Here is a 19,524-nt window from a genome sequence, read left to right as displayed (position 1 = left end):
CCACTCTGCTGGCCAGCTTCAGCCTCTGGCCACCACCTGTACTCTCTGACTACCACTGGATGGGGAGCACACCGGGCCAGGGAGGGAGCCCTGCTCCTGCCTCTGTATGCCTCCAGCACCTGCAGGCTCAGCACAGCATCAGCCAGGTGCACAAGAGCCGCGAGCCAGCTCCTCACCGCCTGGCAGACCAGCACAAGGAGGAGCCCAGGGCACCCTGAGGGTGGCCCACACCTCCTTCTCCCCACCCCGAGCCTACTGACCCTCCCCAGGGTGTCCTCGTGAGAGCAGCAAGGGTTGAGAGCCGCTGTGAGCCTCACCCGGGCTCTGCACTCCACATATCAGCTCCCTTCTCCCAGAGGAGCCCCAGGGATAAGGTTGGCATCCCCCCCATTTTACAGAGACATAAAACTCATGGAGGTGAGCTCCTCTGGTGGCTGGACCAGTGACCACTGGTGGAGCCGGAGGCTGAAGCCCACAGTGGCTGCTGCAGTCCCCAACACTGCAACTCTCCATATGCAGCCCTGTTTCAGAAATGTCCCAATCAAGTGAATGCATGTCCCCACCACCCCCTGGGACCAACCCCACATTCTTTCAGACAGCAGAGCTGCTCACCTTCCCTCCCTGGCCTGACAGAGTCGTGGAAGGCCAGCTTGGAAGGGCAGGGGGAGATAGAAAGAGGACTGGACACAGGGAGCCTGCCTACCCTGGCAAGTGAAGGTAGACCCAGGGAGAGCGCCCGGGTGATGGCAGGGATGGGGCCTGGACAGCAGAACTGGGTGAGGATGCAGTCTTCACCCACTCTCCACCTCACCCAGGCTGCCTCTGCGACCCCACCCCTCACACACACCTGACACAGGGGCCTGAGACAGGTGACAGGTGCTGAGCGACTACAGGAAGGACATTTGTTGGGCTTCCTGCACCTGTGTCCCCTCTCTGAGCCAGGCTCGTCCTGGCAACACCCAGGTCCCTACTGTGGAGATGAGCTGGACAGGGCAGGGAGGTGGCAGTCCCCTGAACAGCCAGGCCCTGACACAGATGATGTGGGCTAGCCTCCCGACCCAAGAGGCAAACCCGCAGCAGGTCGGGTCCAGGCGCGGGAGGGAAATGGAGGCCTGGGCACAGCCTTGGCTCACGGCCGCTTTGCCCTGCACTGTCGGACCTGGCCACCTTCCTGGGCAGGTGTCTGCTGCCTACAGACCCTCCTTCTCATCTTCAGTCAGCGAGGAAGTCAGGTGGCACCACTGGCCCTCCCTGGAGCGCGTTCGCGGCAGGAGACCCTAGAGGAAGCACACAACCTAGAAGGGGAAGTGCACCCGGGTGTGGTCCACGCCCCGGATCTGAAGCCTACGATGCGCGCTTTCTGAAAACCGAGCCGCACGCTGGCCCTGCCAGGGGTCACGGTCGGCGAGGTAAGGTCTCGAACCCGGGGCTTCTCAGGCCGCCCTACGCGCGGCCCCTGCGCGCGGCTCCCAGCTCCCCGGCCACGAGCCCAAATTAGCTCTAGCACCCGGGAGCGCTGCGGCGTGGCGCCCGCCCACGACGCCACTCTAGCCAATAGGCGAGCGCAATGGCGAGTTATTTGCATGTGGGCGCGCCGCAGCCAATGGGCGGGCGCAACGGTGAAACATTTGCAAGTGGGCGCGCCGCGGCCAATGGGCGGCGCGCAGCGCGCGGCGGCGCGCACTCGAGCATGGCCGCGGCCGCGGCGGGAGGAGCCCCGGGCCCGGCCCCCGGCCCCGCCAGGCCCGCGCCCGCCACCCGCAACCCGCCGCCCGCGCCTCGGAGACGTGGGGACTCGCGGCGCCGCCAGGCCGCGCTCTTCTTCCTCAACAACATCTCCCTGGACGGAAGGCCCCCGAGCCTGGGCCCTGGCGGCGAGAAGCCGCCGCCCCCGCCGCCGCCGCCCGCCGAGGCCCGCGAGCCGCCCGCGCCGCCGCCCGCGCCGCCTGCCGGCCTCCCAGGGCTGCCCGCCCGGCCTGCGCCCCAGGGCCTGCTCAGCCCCTCGACGGCGCCCGCCGGCCTCGCCCTGGACGGGCAGCGCCAGAGGTGAGTGGGGTGGTCAGAGCCATCAGCCCAGGACGTTGGGCCCAGGGGGGCCTAGACTGTCGTTCAGGATGCACGGGTGAGAGTGACCCGAGCCCCATCAGCGAAGATGCAGGGCTTGTGTGACCTGGACCCCATCAGCCCAGGATGCAGGGGCCAGGGCACAGGTGTGAGAGTGATCTGGACCCCATCAGCCCAGGTCGCAGTATCACGGTGAACTGGGAGTCAGGGTGATCTGGGGCCCAATAGCCCAGGATACAGGGGTCAGGGTGACCTGGGGGCTAGTAAACCCAGGACACAGAAGTCAGGATGGCCTGGGTCCCAGCAGCATATGACTCAGGGGTGGAATGATGGGGCACAGTCAGTCCAAAATGCAGTAGTCAAGGTTGCGGTGACCTGGGTCCAACAGCCCGGCCACAGGGGTGGCAGTGATCTGGGCTGTCAGATCAATTCAAGGGACAGAGTTTGGGTGACCTAGGGCTCTGTCCAGGGTTTCCTCAGACTTTGTCAACTCCCACGTATGGGGTCAGAATGCTCTTAATGCTCTCAGCCCCTGGAGACGGGTTCTTCTCTACCTTGGGGAGTACCCAGAACATGGGCCTCGGGATTCCTTCCGTCTTTATCAGCCTCCAGACCCAGAGCCTTGTCAGCTCTGGACACACCCCTTCCCCAGTCCACTTTATCAGTGCTCTGGACATAGGAACCCCAAACATCCCTGATATGCCCGGCCACGTGTCCGTCTTATGACTCCTGCCCACATGCTGGGGTCTTCCCCACACTTGTTCTTCCATTCTCAGAGCCTTCTGCACCCATCCAGACTTCCCTTCCTTCTATCCATGGCTGCTGGACTCTGCAACCCCATACCCCATTGCCTCTTAGTTCAGCACCCCTGGGCCTGCACTTACTCCCTGCCCTGACTCCATTTGGGGAACATCCCAGGACAGCCCCTACCCCTGAACTCTGCTCCTCTAGGCTCTGACCCCTGCCTAGATGGCCCTGATTGCCTGATACCCTGTGTTCTTTCAGAGAATTCTGCCCCCCAGGTGACCCTGTCTCCCTGACCCCTTCTGAACCCTATAGCTCTCACTCTGAGGAGTGACCACAGGAGTCAGGCCTGGCTATCTCTGGTCCCTTCTGAAAGACTGCTTCTTGGTCCTTCACTGACTGCAGGACAGAGCCCTGCTGGGCAGCCCCGCCAGGCAGTCCCTGAACTGTGCAGGGAGCCCCTGATCAGGGTTGGCATGGGTGGACTCAGGGCAGAGACAGCTCTTCACACTTGGAGGTCACTGAGCAGGCCCCTGGGCAGGCCTTGTGATGGTGTTCCTCGGGGGTGTTTGGCTGAGGAGGTTGAGTCCAGAGCCTAGCACTGTTCCCAGGCTCCCAGCCTCACACCCAGCATGTTCTGGAGGCCAGAGGATGAGCCTGTGCTTGCTGAGGCACCCCCACTGTGGCCATTCCGAGGGCTAGAGCCTTTCCACCAGACCTTCACCCAAGGTGAGCCTGGCCACTGCCAGGGGACAGTTAGAGGGACCAGCTGGGGCAGCAGATGGACTTGCCCTGAATGTGACAGCTAAGCACATGCACATGGCTTGCCCAGTGACTCTGCAGACCAGCAGGAGGCCCTGTGAGGACCCCAGAGAAGGCAGCCCCCTGCAGCCAGGCCCATCTCTGGGGTGGGCACAGAGCTCCTTCCCCCCTCTGGCCATGGGCACACCTGCATTGGGAGCCTTAGGTCCCCTTCAGCCTAGAGTTCACACACCCTGTGAACACACTAGCAGCCCATGGGCCAGTCCAGGGAGCAGGTGGGACGCCAAAACCAGAGTGGGGTCACTCCAAGAACTGCCCCTCCTCGTTCTCCAGCCGTTCAGGTGGAGGTTTACCTCCCTGAGGCTTCTGGAGAGCGGCCACTTCCCCCCAGCAGGCCAGATGTGCCGTGGAGGGATGCCTCTGGTCTTGGCCAGGCCCTCCAGCAAACCATCCCTCCCTCCTCAGCCTGCCTTCAAGTCTCCACTGGGATGTCCTTCCTGCACACTGCTGGCCCACTGTGGCAGAGTCTCCCCTCCTTGTGCTCTGCTGCTGAGTTCACAGCCCTTCCCCTGATGAGCAGTGGCCCCTAGGAAGAGGACCATCTGCCCTCCTTTACTCCCAGGCCTGTTGCTAGGGAACGGAGCTGTGGCCAACCTGGCTAAGGAAGCCACTGGCCACTGATTTAGAGCTCCAGGACCCGCTGAAGTCCTGGAGGCAGCCCTAAAGTTCATGTTGTGAGGATGGCATCGGACCCAGCTCTGGGGACCCAGACTCAAATTCTGTCTTCAGCTTTCAGTAGCTCTGTGATCTCCAACAGCTAAAGGGGCCTCTCTGAGCCTCAGTCTCCTCCTCTCTAAGATAGGTTCACATGAAACACCACCTCCCTGAGGTAGATGATTCCAAGGGCTCAGCAAGGTACAGGACAGCAGTCAGGGCAAGGCAAGCAGCGCCTCCCACTATAGCAAGGCTGCCAGGATACCTCCGCGTCTCAGTCTTCCAGGAGTTTGCGTTTACTCTTGGCTCTCAGCAGTGCCTGCTACGCCAGGGACTCACCAGAACCTTTGTTTTCCTCACAGAACTAATAACACTGTTTATTCTCGGTTTGGGCAACTCAACTACTCCGTGCCCGAGAGCAAGCTGCACCCCTGGGCTCCCTCACGGGTAGAAGCAACTGTTCAGGGGCCCTGCCTGGCAGCCACCTCACCCCACACTTCTGTCCAGATCCTTTGAAAGGCCTGCGTGGGTCCCCTGGGCATGACAAAGGCCCACCGACCACAGCTTCCCACGGCAGCAGTAGCCTCCCGCTCCAGCCTCCAGGGCTGGGCAGAGCTGGGATCTCTCTGGACCCCTTCCTGCCTCTTCAGCTCCAGCTGCCTCTCCCTGGGTGTCCTCTTCCCGCCTCTTCCTCTCCCAGGACCGGTTGTCCTCATCTTAACTTGATCACAGCTAAGGTACGAGGCCTGAGCTTCAGCATATCTTTCTGGGGGACTAAGTTCAACCGAAACAGCCCTGGTTAGTGCCCCTCATAACAAGGGGTGAAGGGTGTCCCTACAGGCAGATGCCCTTCTGAAGATTGCAGCCAGACGTGGCTGGGCGCGGCCTTGAGCCAGAGGCAGCTGTGCTCCAAGAGCAGGTGCCCTCTGGGGAGAGGCCTGGTGGCCTCTGCAGGCTGCCGCAGGCCAGGGCCAGCTAGGCGCATCTGGCAGTCAGTGCCTGCAGCTGGTTTACAACTGACTGGGGTTTCTTGTGCCCAGCTGGAACCCAGCTGGAGGGGCACTGAGGCTGCAGCCCAGGGGCCTGGCCCTCCTGTCCCACTGCAGGCCTCTGCTGGGAGCTCTGGAATTGGACTTCTGCTGTGCCTGGGGCTCAGTGGGACAGGCACCCAGGACCACCCACTCGTTCGACAGATGTGTGCAGGGGGCTCTCACGTGCTAGGCCCCCTTCTCGGGCTAGGAAACAGTGGTAGGCAGGCCAGGCACTGTAAGTCCCTGGCCAGGTGGTCACATGCCCTGGTGTTGGTGACAGTGCAGGTGAAGCGCGTGGCCTCTGGAGGGCACCATGCTCTCTGAAGCGCCTCTGCAACCCCTTCATGTGCCATCCCAAGTGAGTCCAGCACACTGAGCAACCCTCCACTCCCCTGGTTCCTAATGGGGACACAGCCCTCCTTCTCGGAGAGGTGGCCCTGCCTTGGCCTCTCCTGGGCATCTAGCCACAGCGAAGAAGCTGTCCCACAGGAGAGCGGCAGTTAAGGAGCAGTGGTTTCTCTGCTCAGCACCCTTGGGGAGGTGTCTTGATAGCAGGGGTTGCCACCCCTTATTCAGGGGACATTCAGGGGTGGGGTCAGCAGGTGTGCTAAATGGGTGGGCACCCTGCCCTCTTGGCCTTGGCAGCCTCCCTCTCACCTCAACCCCCGACTCCAGGCTGATGGCTGCCACAGGCAGGGAGTGCCAGCAGACCCCAGACTCGTTCCTGTAACTAGTGGAGCTGAGGCTAACAGGGCGAGTGGACGCAGCAGGCTTTGGACTCACCAAGACGTCAGGGGCAGGAGGTGCGCTTGGTGGCCAAGGTGGCAGAAAACCCCAGATATTCTTGTCAGTTTGTTTGTGTGTCTTTAGCATTGTTCAAATTGAGATGTCAACAGATGGGCATGGCAGGGTGACCGTGTGCATGTGATTGCAGTTCCGTCATTCACCTGGGCAGGGGCCCCTCATGGCCACTATTCGCTCCAGAGAACAACCCCCAGAAGATTTCCTGGGACTCTCCTTGGCCATCCCCTCACCGACTCTCTGGTGTGTGACACCATGTGACGTGTGGCTCTTTCTGCCCCAGTCATGTCTTTGCTCACTGCAGTTGGATGGCCCATGTGTGTGTGTGTGTGTGTGTGTGTGTGTGTGTCCGTCTGTCCATGTCCGCCTGCTGACTGGTGTGCACTACTCCCAGTGGGGCCAGTCCAGTTCAGGCTGCTCTGGGGCAAGCAGTCCTGCCCTGTCCCCTGGATGTGGGTCTGCCGGAGAGGCTGGGCCTTAGACACTGGCCCCTGCTTCCCCTCTTACTGGCTGTGTTACCTCAGGCCAGTTGCTGCCTGGCTCTGTGCCTGTGTGCCCACGTGTAAGCTGAGAGTGAGCACGCTGCCTGCCCAGCAGAGGTGTGAGGACCGGGTTTACACATGAGTGCTGTGGAAAGTCACAGAGAGGGATCTGTGGGGCCAGCTGGGAAGGCTTGACAGGCTGCCCAGAGAATCCCTGGAGTGTCCAGAAAGCGGCAGGAGGAGCCAGCCAGGCAGCAGAGGTCAGTGTCTGCCTACAGCTCCTCTGCAGGCCACCAGGGGCCCTGGCTTCCGCTGCTACTTCTGCAGGCCTGCAAATGAGATCCCAGGTGTGCTGGAGTCACCTGGGCATCACTGGGTAATTAGCTAAGAGAATGAGCCTGAGGAAGCCACACAGGAGTGGCCCTCATGTTTCGCCTCAGCTGGCTGCTCCCCAGCTCCAGGCCTGTGCATCCAGCAATCAGCTAGGCACCTCCTCAGGGCAGGCCCAGCCCCTCACCCAGCATGACACTCACCATCGGGCAGTGCTCAGAGGGCATCCCATGCCTCCTAGGTGTCTGCCAGACATGGTTTGGCCTGCAGCTGGGCTCTCAGCACCCCCTCCACTGTCTGAAGAGGCCTCTGGGCCCCTCTTCCCTCTGCCATTCTGGATGGCCCAGCCTTTCCTGGACAGGCTTCCCAGGCCAGGTGTCTAGGGCCCTGCCAGGCTGGCTCCCTGCCCCCCACGAGCCAGAGCAGGCGGATGCACAGACTTCTCTTGCGGTAGCCAGTGAGCGGCTCGCTACACTCCCTGGGTCTGCCTCCGTTCTCAGTCCTGGTTTGTCTTCTGGCAGCCTTTGTCATCTAGGAGGCCCACGTCACTACACAGTGAGAAAGGAAGCCTATGCATGTGGGTCAGGGTGACAGCAGGGGCCCACCAGGACCTGGACACTCCACTGTGTGACCTTGTGCCAGCCTGCATGCCACTGCCACATGATGTGACTAATGTCCTGGCCTCACAAGTGTTGGTGTGAAGTGGTGGCTCTGTCCCTAGCGCCAGCACCTATGTGGTGAGGGTGTGGTGTGGACCTGCACTCCAGGCTGTCTCTGCCAGAGTCAGAAGGTGGCCTGAGCATGCCAGACCTCGCTCAGGTCAGGGGTCCTGCTGGGAGATGCTGCGAGGAAGGTGCCTGCCTGGCACCCGAAGGCTGCTGCAGCTCCCATGAACTCCCTCTCCCTTCCCCAGGACTTGGCCTTGGCTCACGCTTAGGGACATAGGCCCACCCTGCTGGGAAGTGCACGCCCAGCAGCCCTGCAGGCAGCCCCAGGCCACACAGCACAGGCTACAGAGCACATCAGCCACTCTGGGTCAGCAGTCTGCGGATGGGTGGACCTGTCATGTCTTAACACACAGCCGTGATGCACAGTAGGTGCCCAGCTGTTCTGAATCCCGTGCAGACAGTGGGCTGAGGCGAGGTGAGCTCACAGACCATCCGGCCCAACTCCACCATGTGGCTTCCTGCCAGCTGGGTTAGTCAGCTGGGCTGCTATGATAGCGCCTCTACCTGGTGGCTTGAACAACAGACAGACATCCGTTCCTCTCATTCTGGACTCTTGAGGCCAAGACCACGGTGTGGGCAGGGTGGGTATTTCTTGGGGCCTCCTCTCCAGCCTGTGGCCTCTCCTCCCTCTTGTTATGTTGTGTCCTGATTTTTTTTTTTTTTTTTTTTTGAGTACCAGGCATTGAACTCAGGGGCACTCGACCACTGAGCCACACCCCCAGTCCTATTTTATATTTTATTTAGAGACAGAGTCTCATTGAGTTACTGAGCACCTCCCTAAATTGCTGAAGCTGGCTTTGAACTTGTGATCCTCCTGCCTCTGCCGCCTGAGCCCTGGGATCACAGGCATGCCAATGCCAGCCTGCATGCCACTGCCGTGCCCGGCCCTGGTCTTTTCTTATAAGGACATCCTTCAGGTTGGATCAGGGCTCAATCTAGTGACTGGTTACCCTCATCATCTCCTTGGAAACCCTGTTTCTAAATGCAGTCATACTCTGTAGTTGAGGGGAACACTACTCGGCTCTGGGTGCTATCACTGAAGGCCACAGGGCTGCAGCCTGCACAACAGTACAGACACCGTGCAGGGCTCTCGCCTTTCTGCAGCTCGTGTCTCGCATGTCAAACCAGTTGTCCTTTTGTGACCAGAGGTTTGTTCTCTTGTCCCCATGCACTTTTCACCTAGCAGCACCTCTGTCCCCTTGCATTGACCCTCATCCAGTCAGAGACTTGCCTCTTGAGTCTCCACTCTGGCTTAGGTCAGAGGGCAGACAGGCTGGGTCACGTGTCTCCTGCATGCGTGCAGGAGTGCCCATGTCAGTGTGAAGTCTTTGGTCCTGCACAGGAGCTCCCCATCAGTGCCCTCTGGGGAGATGGACGTGGGCAGCCCTAGGCTGCAGAGCCAGCAGGTGCTACAGGAGCTGACAAAGCAGCCCTGCAGGGCCTTAGCTCAGTAAGCCCTCTGCCCCAGCTGGCCCCAGAACCCTGGAGAAAGATGTGATGCTCCCTAGCTCCTCAGGCACAGGCACAGCAGGTCAGTGTCCAGCACTGATCAAGCCTTAATGGCATTCTGTCACCTCACTGCCAGTACTGTCATCACCAACAACACCACAGTCACCAGTACCATCGCCACCAATACAGTCAACACCAGACCATCATTAACAACACCATCAGCACCGTCACCTGCAGCACTCACTCTTGTCATCATCTTGACTGGTATGCTTCTCCTTATAATGCCGTGTGGTGTGAACCATAAACTGCACTCCTGAAACATTGGGTGCCCAGCGTGTTCGCCATGGCTCCTGGGACAAGGACAGGAGCAAAGCTTTGCAGTCTCAAGTGGACCTGGGTTCAAGTCCCAGCTTTGCTCTCTGCTGCATGGGCCTGAGAGCCATTTGATCTCTTTAGGTTCCTGTGCCCATGTCAGGAAGACCTCGAGCATGGTCCTGTGCACCTGGGGGCCAGCAGGTGCCATGTCCTGGCAGGAGCAAGTATGCGACTCAGCCCTTCACTTATGGAAAGTTCCTGGGGGTCCTGGAGTCCAGGCAGGAGGGTGTGGCTCATGGATGGGTCTTCAGATTCTGTTTAGGGGCTTACCTTTCCCCTTGGGCAGAGCCTAGAACCTCTGGCTCAAGGAGCCGTCCTGGGACAGCAGTTCCTCTCGGGGCCTCCTCGGGGAGTCGTCAGGCAGGAGTGCCGAGGGCTGGCGTCTGCGCAGTGGTACTCAGTGGGCCCAGTGCCCGGGACACAGGGTTGCCAGTCCAGGGCTCTCTCAAAGCGGGGCAAGCCCAGCCCACACTGGGAGTGCACGTGACGCCAGGTGTGCAGTCTACACAGGGAGGTGGCTGCAGCATGGTCACAGCATGACCCTGAGAATTGCAGTGACCCCGTGTCAGGACAGTAGCACACTGGCCTTGGGAGGAGGATTATGAGTGATTGGGTGAAAGGTTTTTAAATGTTTGCTTCTGTATATATTTTCTAGATTTTTCTTTTAAAATATATGCACCACTTGTTTAAAAATGGAAGAATAGGGCTGGGGATGTAGCTCAGTTGGTAGAGTACTTGCCTCGAACGTACAAAGCCCTGGGTTCATCCCCCACCCCACAAAAAAAAAAAAAAGGAAGAATAAAGCTAAAAGTAAAGCCCCTCACATGTAAGCCTGGTGCTTGAGAGCTGTGACAGAGAACTTCGGGAGGGGTGGTACCCAACTTGGTGCAGCCTCAGCACTGACCCCTGACGTCTCTGTCCTCTCAGTGGGGCCCTGGCTCAGACTGCCCTGGGGCAGACCCACCTGCCTTCCATGAGGCCCTTTCCATGTGCTGCTTGGCCTCTGGAAGCTGTATTGGTAGCTTTGCTGTGAGGTCCAGACATTCTCCCTTGTGAGGACCAGGAGGTCACTGGTGACCTTGACAGTCTTGGTGCAAAATTATGACCATGCAGGGTTTCTGAGATCTCCAGCTTGAGAAGCCCCGTTCCCAGCGCCTGGTGCAGGGAGGCCACCTTCTCAGAGCTCTCTCGTGTGCCATCAAACTCTGCCTCTGTATCCTGGCTTCTGGGCATAGGCACTGGGGGCCAGCAGTGAGTACATGGCCCCTGCTACATCCCCTGGGACTGCTGCTCCTGTAGAGGAGGCAGGGAGATCCATTACTGATGTTGCCACAGACGTCCCATGCCCACAGGACAGCACAGTCCAGCAGCGCTGAGGGGCAACATACAGCTAAACCCTAAAGTCCAGAAGTACGGGGCCACCAGCCGAGCTGGAAAAGAATGTTCTAAACCCAGGACTAGCCCTGTGAGGCCTGAGCCAGGTGGGGGTGCTCCTGAGGGAGCAGCTGCATGTGAGAAGGCTGTGTTGTGCCTGGTGGTGCCTCTGGGCTGGGCCACAGTGTGGGGCCTGCCCTGCGGTAAGGAAGGGCAGGCTCCCTCAGCCCCAGGTGGCCCCCACAGGTGGAGCACTTAGCACCCTCCAGGGCCTGGAAGCTCAGTGTGACTTGTTCTGTTTACAGAGCCTGCCCAGCAGGGCCACTCCTCCCTAGCAAGGAACCCAAGGACTGCTCCCTCCCTCCTCCTCTCAGGCCCTCAAAGCCTCTTAGCCCAGAGGTGTGTGGCCTGGCCTCTCCTCACCCCACAGCGGCTCTGCCCTGCACAGCTGCGGCACCAGCTCTACCTAGGTAGCACAGCTGTCAAGGTGGCCCTGAAGCCTGTGGCGGGTCCTGAGGCTGCACTGTCTTCCTCACAGGCGGCGAGTCACGTCTCAGCGCTGCTCCCTTGAGTTTCTGGAAGATGCAGTGGGATGTGCCTCGGTTCAGAGGTAGGCAACCTCCAACCCCTGGGATAGACAGGGTCCCAAGAGGACAGGAGTGACCTATTCGTTTACCTGCAGGACCAAACACGCATCTGGATCACCAAGACACAAAGGGCTGAAGAAGACCCACTTCATCAAGAACATGAGGCAGTATGACACCAGGAACAGCAGGTGACGGCTCCAGGGCCCAGGCCAGGGCAGCCAGGTCTAGCCTATGGTCCCTGGAGGCCAGCTGCAGGAGACCAGGCTCCTGTCCCTGTGCCCACAGCCCATCCCATGACCATTTAGAAGCAGACACCTTCCCCTGTACCCACAGAGCACAAGCAGGTGTCCCTCCTGCCCAGAGAGCCCACTCTGCAATCCCTGGGGAAGAGCCTCCAGGCCGACTCACGCCTTCAGGAAAAGAATTGAAGGGAACACTGGAAATGCAGAAATAGGCTCAGCGCTGAGATGTGTCCCGAGGCGGGGCTGGTCATATTTGGAAGCACATGGGGAGGCTGAACTGCCCAAAGAGTACCAGGCTGGTCCCCAGGAGGATGTGTACCACCTGCCCTGGTGGGGATCCTATTTCCTGTCCCTCACCCTGACCCAGGGGATCCCAAAGAGCTCCCCTTCCCCGGAAGCCATCTTTGCAGCACTCCCAAGGCACCATAGCCATGTGGAGGTTTCCTCAGGAGACAGTGCACGGGACAGCTCCAGGCAGACCGAGTGCAGAGCTGCGGACCCCAGCAGGGAGGACCCAGTGCAGGGGTCCGAAGTTGTGGGTGCAGCTCTGTCTTCCCTGGAGCCTCGTGTTGCAGACACTTCTGATGCCATTAAGCTCTCTCTGCTCAGGACCTCATGCCTGGCTTCAAGTGGACCTTCTGCCTTTACAAAGGAGGCCTGGCCTTCCCTGAGGCGGTGTCCTCTGCCTGCCTGTTGCAGTCCTGCCCACACTCCTGCAGCAGCACCCGAGGGAGGGGTGCCCTGTTAAGCACATCCTAGGGAACAGGGAGCTCGCTCAGCCCAGTGCTGAGGTGCAAGATCTGCTGACCAAGGCCCCAGCTTCCTGGGCTGAGCCCCCTTGGGCGGCTGGCACCTTCCCCTCACATGGATTCAGCAGAATGGAGTTTTCCTTTGGAAATGCCCACAACCCTGGAAAGGACACTGCCCGGCTCTGACCCTGCCCTCCCCACAGGATCGTGCTCATCTGTGCCAAGCGGTCCCTGTGTGCAGCCTTCTCAGTCCTGCCCTATGGAGAAGGCCTGCGGATCAGGTGAGCACGCACCAGCACTCTCCTCTAGGCAAGTCTGGACCCTCAGTGCAGACTGAGGCCATTTGGGCCCTGGAGGCTCTATGCAGACCCAGGGTCAGCACATCTACTGCTTCCAGAGCTCAGGAACTCTGGCCATTTTGGGTTCTCATTTTCTGGGAGGACCCTTGGTTTCTGCTCAACCTGTCTTTTGTTTTGTTTCATTTTTAGTACCAGAAACTGAATTTGGGGGCACTCGACCATTGAGCCATACCCCCAGCCCTATTTTGTATTTTATTTAGAGATAGGGTCTCACTGAGTTGCTTAGCACCTTGCTGTTGCTGAGGCTGGCTTTGAACTCACGATTCTCCTGCCTCAGCCTCCTGAGCTGTTGGGATTGCAGGCGTGAGCCACCATGCCTGGCTTCTTTATGTAGGTTCCCTGTGAGGTTCCTGTCCCTCTTGCAGACAGTTGTGCCTCCTTGTGACTAGTCCAGGCAATTGTGTCCTGAGCACACTTCAGGGGAAAAGGAAATGGCTGTTGGGTGGGGAAGCATGATGTGTAACTCTGGCATAAAAACAGTTGGCAACAGGGAAACTTACGCCCCAGTGGAGAGGCACCAGTTCTCAGGGTCCAGGCTGAGCTGCACCGAGGGATGTGGCTGCAGGTGAAGGGGTGGCTGAAGATCGTGCTGAGCTGGGTCACTGCCACCGCCACCCAGGTGTTTGACAATGTCTGAGCCAGGGCAGGAGCCAGGCTCAGCCGGCCTCACAATGAAAGCCTGGGGCCTTGCCTCCTGGCCATTCCTGTGCACTTTTCTTCTGACAAGAGGGGCGTGAGCACCACTGTACAGACAGACAGGTGTGCTGAGCTGTCAGGACTGTGGAGGGCCCAGCTCCCACCCACCACCAGCCACAGGTAGCAGGGCCACAGCCCCTCCCCTTCTGTGCTTTGCAGTGACCTGAGGGTGGACAGCCAGAAGCAGAGGCATCCGTCTGGCGGTGTTTCCGTTTCTTCTGAGATGGTGTTTGAGTTGGAAGGTGTTGAACTGGGAGCAGACGGAAAGGCAAGAGCCCCAGGGCCAGCCAACGGCCAGCACAGTGAGGGCAGGGTGGGCAGGAACAGCCCTGTAGCCAGTACCCACAGAGGGACATGGGAAGGAGAGTGTGGGGGGTGGGCCACCTAGCCCTGGGGAAATGACCATGCCTGTCAGCAGATGCCCTTCTAGCCAGCCCTGAAAAATGACCTGGGGTCAGCCAGGCATATGCTGCACTGCCCCTCTGCAGCCCAGACTCTCCATACTGTCTGGCCCTACCTCTGGGCCTGTAGCTAAGGCTAAGGGTCTTCAGAGGCAGGGGATGTCACATCACTACAGATCCAGACTAAATATGGGAAGCTGGTGGCCTGAGACCACCAGCTCTGGGTGAGCCAGTGGCATGGTGCCCACAGCTGCTCCCTGGCTCTGAGTTGGGCTCCTTTTCTGTGGCAGCTCAGGTGCACTGCAACGTGGAAAACAACTCGTTTGCACCTCTGCTGTCAGGAAGCAGGACTGAACCCCAGTGTGACTGCTTTTCCAGGTTGTCTCTTATGCAAAGTTCCTGTATCCTACCAACGCCCTGGTCGCACCCAAGAGTGACAGCCACGGCCCGTTGCCCCAGCCTCGGCCGAGCATCCCCCGGGCTCTGCCAGGGTCAAGACATAAACCTGCCACTGCCAAGTCGGCACCAGCTGGCACAGAGCTAGGTATAGTAGCCTGTCTTCCCACGGCACAGGGGAGGCAGCAGCACCAATAGGCCACACTCAGACCGGAGCTCATGGCAGTGCCTGGCTGCAGAGCAGGGCAGCAGAGCCTCTCGGGAGAGAAAAGGCTCCAGGCTGCACACAGCTCTGGGCTCTGCCCAGGCCAGGTGGGGAAGAGGCACCCTGCCCCAGGCTGCTTCAGGAAGGGACCTGACCTCTCAATGTCCCTACAGGACTCCTGTCCCTTTCACCTGGGCTGGGGACAGGAAGGGAATTGTGGCCTGGGGCTCCTCTCAGACCCAAGGTACTTGGCTGTGATGCCTCCCCTGTGGACTGGACAGTTTCCACACAGACTCTGGTGGGTCAGGAGCTGCCTCTACTTACAGGGAGTGACGTGGGAGATACCCTGGAGTATAATCCCAACCTCCTGGACGACCCGCAGTGGCCCTGTGGAAAGCACAAGCGGGTCCTCATCTTTGCCTCATACATGGTGAGCACCGGCCACCTGTGGCCTGCAAGCTGCCCACCTCACCCCACCGCGGCTCAGGGCACATGGGTGGGCTGTGGGCAAGCCACCCCTGGCACCCAGAAGCTCCAGATAGCCAGTGCATGGGGACCCCCCCCCCCACCTCAGAACACCAACAGCAGCAGGAAAGGGACCCAGGCCATAGACATAGGCAGGCCAGAGAGCCAGGCTGGCCATGCTCACCTGGGGTCAGCCCTCAGAGACTGGCAGCTGGGGCCTCCCCACCAAGGACAGATGGGCTCTTCAGCCATTTCATTCTCGGAGATCCAGGTGCCCCTCTGAAGCTCCTCATGTTCATGTGTGCAGACCCAGGCTGTGCCAGGCTATCCCAAGGTGGGCTGGCCCTACCTGCTTCACTTCTGTTGCAGACCACAGTGATAGAGTACGTGAAGCCCTCAGACCTCAAGAAGGACATGAACGAGACCTTTAAGGAGAAGTTCCCTCACATCAAACTGACATTAAGCAAAATCCGGAGGTAAGGAGTACCAGGCAGATGTCCCAGCCTGCTCCCCAGTATAACCCCAAGGGCACATGGCACAAGCCGTGGCAGCTGCCTCAGCAGCATCAGAGCCTCTGCCCTCGGACACGTTCTCTCCCACCAGTTTGAAGCGGGAGATGCGGAACCTGTCGGAGGAGTGCAGCCTGGAGCCAGGCACTGTGTCCATGGCTTACGTGTACTTTGAGAAGCTTGTGCTGCAGGGCAAGCTCAACAAGCAGAACCGCAAGCTGTGTGCTGGCGCCTGTGTGCTGCTTGCAGCCAAGATCAGCAGTGACCTCCGCAAGAACGAAGTGAAGCAGCTCATTGATGTGAGTAGGAGGCCCTGCTGTGGTGGCCCAGACTAGTCCAGCCTTAGGAGCAAGGCCATGCTGGAGGGAGGTCTGCCAGCAGCTTGCCTAGTAGGTGGCTGACACCCAGTCACTGCTCAGGTTGGGGGTGCAGTCCTGGGATTAACCTGTTGAACCTCTCTCCTTCACACAGAAGCTGGAAGAAAGATTCCGGTTCAACAGGCGAGATCTCATTGGGTTTGAGTTCACGGTGCTCGTGGCTTTGGAGCTGGCCTTGTACCTCCCCGAGAACCAAGTCTTACCTCACTACAGACGGCTCACCCAGCAGCTCTAGGCCAGGCATGGATGTGTAGGAAGGCTGCTGGGCAGAAGCACAGCCCTTGGCCCAGGCATAGGCCAGCAGTCCACCCACCTGCCCCCTCCCAGCCCACGCAGCTTCTCTTATTCTGGGTTTCCTTGGAAAAGCATGTCACTTTCATTCCAAAGTGCACCACACCTCCAAGGATGTTTGAGAGGTTTCCTGGAGTATTGCACAGACAGTATGGGGGTGTGGCGCTTCTCATGTGCCTGAGATGGGCCTGACACCAGAACCTGTGGTTTACAACCATCACATGGAGGTGAATCCAAGTTCTGGCCTCTCCTTCACCTTGCCTTGCCAACTCTCACAGCCACAGCACTGGAGATCTGCATGTCAGACCTCATGACATACCTGAATTGCCATGTCTAACTTATTAAGCATTCATCTTGGGTATAACGTTTTCCCAGAGGCGCCTCCCAGCATCCACGCCCACTGGCCACTGCTTCCTCCAGAACTCCCCAAACTTTCACAGGCAGCTCTTGGTGCTGGGCTGAGCCAAGGGCAGATGCCTGGTCTGTTTTGATCTTTCTTTTTGACTCAGACCTGTTTTTGAGCTTTCATGTCACTGTGAAACCCCAGTGCTGTGTCACATATCCAAAGGGATTGGCAGACCTCAGCCCATCCCGTGCCAGGACCCACCCTGTGCCTCTTGCCGGGAACACCTATCTATCCATGACACTGGACCGTGAGGAAAACCGCTGGCTCTTGATTCCCCTAAGCAATATTGTGACAGTGCAAATATTATTTATTTTAACTTGGAATTTGGTTCTGTGGGACTTTCAAGGGAACAACTGGGTTCCTTCCATGAGGTCTGCCAAAGGTGTACCTCAGAACCATGCTTGACCCTCAGGCAGGAAGGCATTGCTGCTGCAGAGCCTCCTCACTCAGGAGGTCAATGCCCTTTCTTCCTAGGCAGAAAGTAGATGCTGTCTCGACCAGTGCAGCCTGCTGTGCCAAAGGGCCATCGCTGTCCCTTCTGTGCAGGTGCTCAGAGCACAGGGCCATCGTCAGCTTTTCCAGGTTCAATATTCTTGCAGAGGACCATGTACTCCAGTTTCCCAGGCTGCTGCCCAAGAACACTGAGCAACCAAGAAGGCTTTTCTTGGTCTTCCCTCACAGCTCAGCTGGCCTCAAACACAGCAACTGTGGCTGCTGGGCAGAAGGCTGTCTATCCCATAAACTGTCACCAGCGGGGACTAAGAATTCTGTTCATATGGCCTGTGTTCTTGCAGTCCACTGCTGGAGACACCCAGTTCCATACCCACCCTAGGAAAGGTACAACACAGCTGACCACCCCAGCTGAGGAAAGGGAATGGCTGGAGGTCACAGTCTTCTAAAAGGCCAAGGAGAGTCCAGAGACCTTTTATCCTCCAAGACTACAGCCTGCAAACACTGGACCTGGGCCCCACCAACTCTGAAAAGCACTGATATTAAGGAAATGGCTGGTAAACACGGTAGTAAATAGGTTAGTGTATTTATGTCATGAGTTTAGTCATTGACCAAACTGGTGTGTCTGGAGCCCTTCCTTCTGTACGTCCTTTTCAACAATGCCCAGAGCTACTGCCATGCGGTACCCAAAGCTGCTGCAAAAAAGCCAGTACTTAAACCAAACAGCTTGAACCTGTAACTTTCTAGCCCAAGTCAAGTCTGGGCTGTGACCAAAGCCAGACCTGGTGTCATGTCCACACACCACAGCAGTCCTGGATGTGAATGTGTGTACGCAAGTATCTGACCTCAGAATGTTCAAGTTTATGTCACAGATTGTTTTCAAATGGATAATGTATTTGTTTGTTGAAGTAAAACTTGGTTTTGCAACACACTTCAGTTTCTCCTTTCAGCTAACTACATACATTACTCATCCTAGTCATCCATCCACAGCAAAGGGCCTGTTCCAGGGCCCATAGGGACAGATCAGACCCACACAGGTGGCTTTTCATTATTTATTTATGACAAATATTCTGCATCTCCAATTCTCTCCAGTCAAAAATTCCTACAAGAAAACAAAGCCAGTATTAAACCATGTCTCTGGTGAAGTCCCTGGCCACTCCATCCACATGCAACAACCGCCTTACTTTGAGACGATGCAATCTGCCTTGGCCAATCGCAGAATGGAGTCATCTGACTCACCCTTTAAAAAAAAAAAAAAAACACTCAAAGAATGTTTCCACCTGAGCTGACAAGAAGTTCTGCATGCCTTGTCAAACCCACATTTGTGCCCAAAAACCAGCCAGGAGAAACACGCTGGCAAGCTCCTAGCCACCGGAGTCCTTTCTCAGAGTCGTCCTTTTCCTGGGCTCCAGCAAACCTATTCCACGCACAATCCACCAGCCTGAGGCAGAAACCACCGTACACTCACAAGGTCCAGGCTGGGGACGGGGACCATGGCAAGCCACGCCTAGGGAAAACTCACCATCCTGCGAATGGCCCCGCAGATAGCGTAGGTCTTAAACTGGCCGTTAAACCTGCCGGTGACCTTGTCCACCTGTTAAGACATGGAAATGCCACTCACCTGGGGTTTGGAAAGCAACGCACAAAGCTAAGCCCAGAACAACGTCCCGAACCGGGGTCCCCCACGGACAGGCCTTGCAAAACCCAGCTCACCTCGGCCACGTTTATCTGGATGGACGCGTGGTCCTTGGCACCAATGATGCGGTTGCTGGCGGAGCTGCGGGGAACGGGTCGCACAGTGAGCGAGCGGGGCCGCGGGGCACCGACCAAGGCACAAGGGACGGCAAGGGGCAAGGGCGCTCACCATTTCCGCGGCACGTACAGGTCCACGAACTCGCCAGCGTCGTTCTGCATGCTGAAGCGCACCTGCGGGGCCACCGCGCGGCCGTGAGGTCGGCGATCCGGGCCCGCCTGGCCCCGGCCCGCTCGCCCACACCCCCGCCCCCGGCCCCCCAAGGCCCCCGGCCCCGCACGGCCCCGGCCCGCTCGCCCACACCCCCGCCCCCGGCCCCCCAAGGCCCCGGCCCCGCACGGCCCCGGCCCCCGCCTAGATTGCAGCCCACACCGCGAGGCCCACCTGCTGCCTCCACCACGAGCGCGAGAGCAGAGAGGAAGAGGCACGTGCCCCGGCAGCGATATCGGTGGTGGGCGGGGCCCCGGCGAGCGCTTCCGGGTCGGCCACCGCCGCGGATCTGCGCGTGCGTCCTGCGGGGCGGTCTGGCACGCCCCGCTTCCGCTTCCGGCCTCTCCCGCGCGCTGAGAGTGCAGCTGTGAGGGCGCGGTTGGTTCCGGCCAGCGAGCTGGGCCGAGGGCGGCTCGGGACGCGGGCCCTGCCGGGTCCCCCGGGCGGCAGGGGCAGGCGGAGTAGCGCGAACCGAGGGCCTCGCGGCGGCCTGGGCCTAAGGCCCCAGGACGGAGAAGCCAGCGCCTGGAGAAACCGCGGCCTGGGCAGGAGGAGCTCGGCCGGAACCGGGGCA

At 59.1% G+C, this 19,524-nt stretch overlaps 2 protein-coding genes across 3 annotated transcripts; one reads left to right on the top strand and one right to left on the bottom strand.

Moving 5' to 3' along the window:
- The first annotated feature begins 1,680 nt into the window (after positions 1-1,680).
- On the top strand, positions 1,681-17,918 carry Cables2 (Cdk5 and Abl enzyme substrate 2). Of its 2 annotated transcripts, none has more exons than XM_021726319.2 (10): positions 1,681-2,046; positions 11,393-11,464; positions 11,537-11,629; positions 12,636-12,713; positions 13,647-13,755; positions 14,267-14,432; positions 14,816-14,919; positions 15,324-15,430; positions 15,558-15,762; positions 15,935-17,918. In XM_021726319.2, exons 1-10 carry the CDS (start codon positions 1,691-1,693, stop codon positions 16,073-16,075), a joined length of 1,431 nt encoding a protein of 476 aa, XP_021581994.2. In that variant the 5' UTR covers positions 1,681-1,690; the 3' UTR covers positions 16,076-17,918. The 2 variants fall into 2 exon arrangements, with proteins under 2 accessions (XP_021581994.2, XP_077908246.1); XM_078052120.1 differs by having other exon boundaries at positions 15,558-15,773.
- A 107-nt stretch (positions 17,919-18,025) lies between these two features.
- Rps21 (ribosomal protein S21) lies at positions 18,026-19,265 on the bottom strand. The gene is made up of 6 exons (XM_078052121.1): positions 19,125-19,265; positions 18,852-18,913; positions 18,701-18,764; positions 18,510-18,581; positions 18,172-18,227; positions 18,026-18,089 (listed from the first exon to the last, which is right to left on the bottom strand). Exons 2-6 carry the CDS (start codon positions 18,899-18,901, stop codon positions 18,080-18,082), a joined length of 252 nt encoding a protein of 83 aa, XP_077908247.1. The 5' UTR covers positions 18,902-18,913; positions 19,125-19,265; the 3' UTR covers positions 18,026-18,079.
- Positions 19,266-19,524: the final 259 nt, after the last annotated feature.

This window comes from Ictidomys tridecemlineatus, chromosome 5 (genome assembly GCF_052094955.1).
Source record: "Ictidomys tridecemlineatus isolate mIctTri1 chromosome 5, mIctTri1.hap1, whole genome shotgun sequence".
Taxonomy (NCBI): domain Eukaryota; kingdom Metazoa; phylum Chordata; class Mammalia; order Rodentia; family Sciuridae; genus Ictidomys; species Ictidomys tridecemlineatus.
This window is presented reverse-complemented; position numbering and strand designations above follow the sequence as displayed.